The sequence below is a fragment of the Phaethon lepturus genome, unplaced genomic scaffold (genome assembly GCF_000687285.1).
Source record: "Phaethon lepturus isolate BGI_N335 unplaced genomic scaffold, ASM68728v1 scaffold8670, whole genome shotgun sequence".
NCBI classification, from domain to species: Eukaryota; Metazoa; Chordata; class Aves; order Phaethontiformes; family Phaethontidae; genus Phaethon; species Phaethon lepturus.
In genome coordinates, this window is record NW_010511126.1 from 7,664 (window position 1) to 10,877 (window position 3,214).

A 3,214-nucleotide genomic window follows, 5' to 3' on the forward strand; every position below is an offset into this window, starting at 1 on the left:
GCAGAGCACATCATGGAGACCTGAGAGATTATTGATTTGGGTCAGTCCAGGAAAGCAGAAACAAAACCAGGAAAGGTGTTTAAAAATAATCTTGGAATTTTCAGGTAAGATTCAGGACATGAATTTGAGAGGGAATGATAGTGAGCAAAAGAAAAGTAAGCAGCATGCATGTGACCTGAACAGGAACCAGTGAGGTGTTATCTTCAAAGAAAGTGGTAACAAAAGTTATATGCATTTGGCCCATTTAATTTCATCATTTGTATTCTTAAATATCTGTCCAAATAAAAGATGCAGACATTTTTTGTATAGAAAGAGATTTTTGTGTGCATTACCTCCAGGAATGTTTGGGCCCATAGCCGGGACCTGATTTTTAGCGCAGCACTCTTCCCTCTTTCCAGTTGTCCCACAGTGCAGGAAATTAGGATACACTTCACATTTGTACAGTTCTGTGTACAAAACAAAGGGAAGTCATACCTATGCTTTAAAAATTTATATGATCACTTCCAGATGCTATAAATTAGCCAATCAAATCAACTTTCCCTGAAAGAGCGAAGTAGTCTGAAATCAGTAATTTCATCTAATATACATGAGATACCCCATGGGTCATTGTGAGAACTATAAACCAAGGGGGAGATTCTTTTTGCACCACCAATCATTACAACCACATACCTGTAGTAATGAAAATAAAATAATTTTCAACAATATCTAGTCTGAAGAGCTCTTAAAATGTCCAGGTACTTATCAATCCTTTGAAACATGTGCTTTGTCTTTATCTATCAGTCATTTTGTGATTTCAACAGTTTCTTTCTGTTCTCTATGCCCAAAGTCTGTCTTTATGTTCCTAAATCTTTCCTCTCTTCTAACCCTCCTGGATTTCTTACTAAGATTTACATTATAGCAGCCAGAACATTTGCTGAGATTCATTAGTTGCTCTACTTGAAACTTGTTGTCCATGAAATGTTCTTGATGAGCAGTGATTCTGGCTCATACACAGGATTGAAGACAAAAGCCAAGCAATGCAACTCAAAACTATATACTCTGTTGAAGCCTGCCAGAAGTATGTCACAAAAAAGGTTGAAAGCTGACTGGAAGCCACTGCAGGGAATGAGCAGAGTCTCACGGGGTAACCACAGAAATGATGTGGTTGTTTGGGGCGTAGAAAGGAAGAAAGATCTCACAGAAAAACGATCAAATGTGTGTGTGTGTGTGTGTTTAAAAAAAAAAAAAAGTATAGGTTTGTATATGCAAATGGGTTTCACCTGAAAATTTTTGGTTTGATTCAGGAGGAAGGCTGAAGTTTTCATTGATTCAAACTTTTTGTAACAAAGCAGAGAATCCCTCCCTTACATATGCTTTGTTGACAGTCATGACAGAAAGTCTCATGACCTCAAAAGCAGAGCTAAGTTTTCACAAGTACATTCCCTCAGCAGAGTAAGAATGGCTGCACTACTGAAGCCCATATTTCAGAAATGATGTATGTAACAGATTTGAAAACACCTTTAAGGAATCCTCTGTCTTTATAGACATCTTCCCCCACAAATCTCTATCTTATTACAAGTTAAGTAGAAGTTCTATGCTTAATCACTGTTTTCTAAATCTGCCTGAAAATGAAACTGTAAACCCTGGAACTTGCAACTATAAACCTTTTTTTAAAATTAGTATTTCAAAGTATCTGTTTATTTGGCTTTTCATAGTTAAACATCCTCCAAACAGATTTATTTATCTTGCAGGAAGGAGGAGAGCTGTTTTCATTAATCATAGTGGCAGAAAAAAAATATTAACAAAATAAATCATTAGTATGCAAAAAAGTTTACTTTTGGCTGACATTTTAGGACCTGAACACGTATTTCTATTTTTCTTAGTAATGCATTTAGCCTGTCGTGATTTTCAGAACACTAACATTAGAACTAATGGAAGAGAAACCAAATGTTTAATAAACCGTATAAATAGAGTAAGAGGTTCTCAGAACATTTTTCCCCTCTGTGAAAATGCTTTGATGAAAATGAAATTAACTTCAAAATTCTGAAAAAAAAACCCAAACAAAATCTTACAAAGAATTACCTTTGGCCAATCAGTCATTTTCCAGAGCAACATTCACTTTCCATGTATACTTCAAATGTGTTAAAAAAAATAATTAATTTTTCTGGATCTGTAGTATGCAATGCTGAAGGCACACAGAACTGGGAGACCTTTCTAAATGAACAAATGACATATTGCTTTTCTATGCCCGTCCTGAAAAAGTCCTGCTCTATATCCAGCGGTAAGCATTGTACCCAATCCCATACTATCAAAAACATATTGTACCAGCAGGCTGCTCATTACAGTGCCAATTTTATATTACTAAGTACTCAGCTAAACACGATCATCTCTGCTTTGTATTTTAACATGCAGACACAGTACATACTTAAGAACTTTGTTAACCACTTTCAGTTGCTGCAGTGATTTCTAGGTTAGCAGCATATGAGCCTAATCACTGAGAAAGATAACTGATAATTAAGGTATTACTGAAGAACGGATTAAATGTTCTGTGGTATTGACTGGTATGTCTTCGAAAGCCCAGGCATTTTTCCTTCAGCCCCAGTGGAATCAGATTCTTCCCAAGGTATTAGGTTGATGAAAGAATTACATAGGAATCAACAGTGATTATTGTTTAAAATGGATTCATCTGTGATTTTGTTCTTAATAACATTATGGTATTCATTGCTTTCATATTCTGTCTTCTTCCTTAATCTAATTAACTTTCAGAAGCAGCATAATTATTCTATTACTCCAGAATACTTAAGTCTGTGAGGTTCTTCCTACAAAATTTTACTGACGTCAAGGAATTAAAACATGAGCTTGCAGTGAACTGCTTAGTAAGAGACTGGACAGCATGAAAGAAACTCTGCCTGAGGTTCACAAAAATGGATGGGAAGCACCGACTGCACGAATCCCCCAACTGACCTCAAGGTCACAGAGTTTGACCACAGCCTCTAGGCAAGGGGAGCCGATACCTACAATGCTGAAGTATGCTAAAGATGGGACACAATGCAGGAATGGAAAAAAAACCAACCTCCTGAAAATACAGCCAAGTCCAAATACTCAGGTACCAGACTGAGTAATCAGAACTGTTTGCCTGGGAGAGAGATCTCTGCTCTTGCTCCAGCATTGTCTGGAACGTTCAAAATGCAGAGACCCGTCCCATTTGCCTTGCTTGTGGTACTGTAAAGGGAAA

General features: G+C 36.8%; 1 protein-coding gene across 1 annotated transcript in view; it reads right to left on the bottom strand.

The window, feature by feature from the left end:
• Nucleotides 1–332: 332 nt before the first annotated feature.
• The window catches only part of ITGA8 (integrin, alpha 8), a gene marked incomplete at both ends in the record, with an annotated part of 77,997 nt that continues 75,115 nt past the window's right edge, over nt 333–3,214 (bottom strand). The window contains one exon of the mRNA XM_010282872.1: nt 333–446. Coding sequence (XP_010281174.1) covers nt 333–446 — 114 coding nt within the window. The remainder of the gene's footprint in view (nt 447–3,214) is intronic.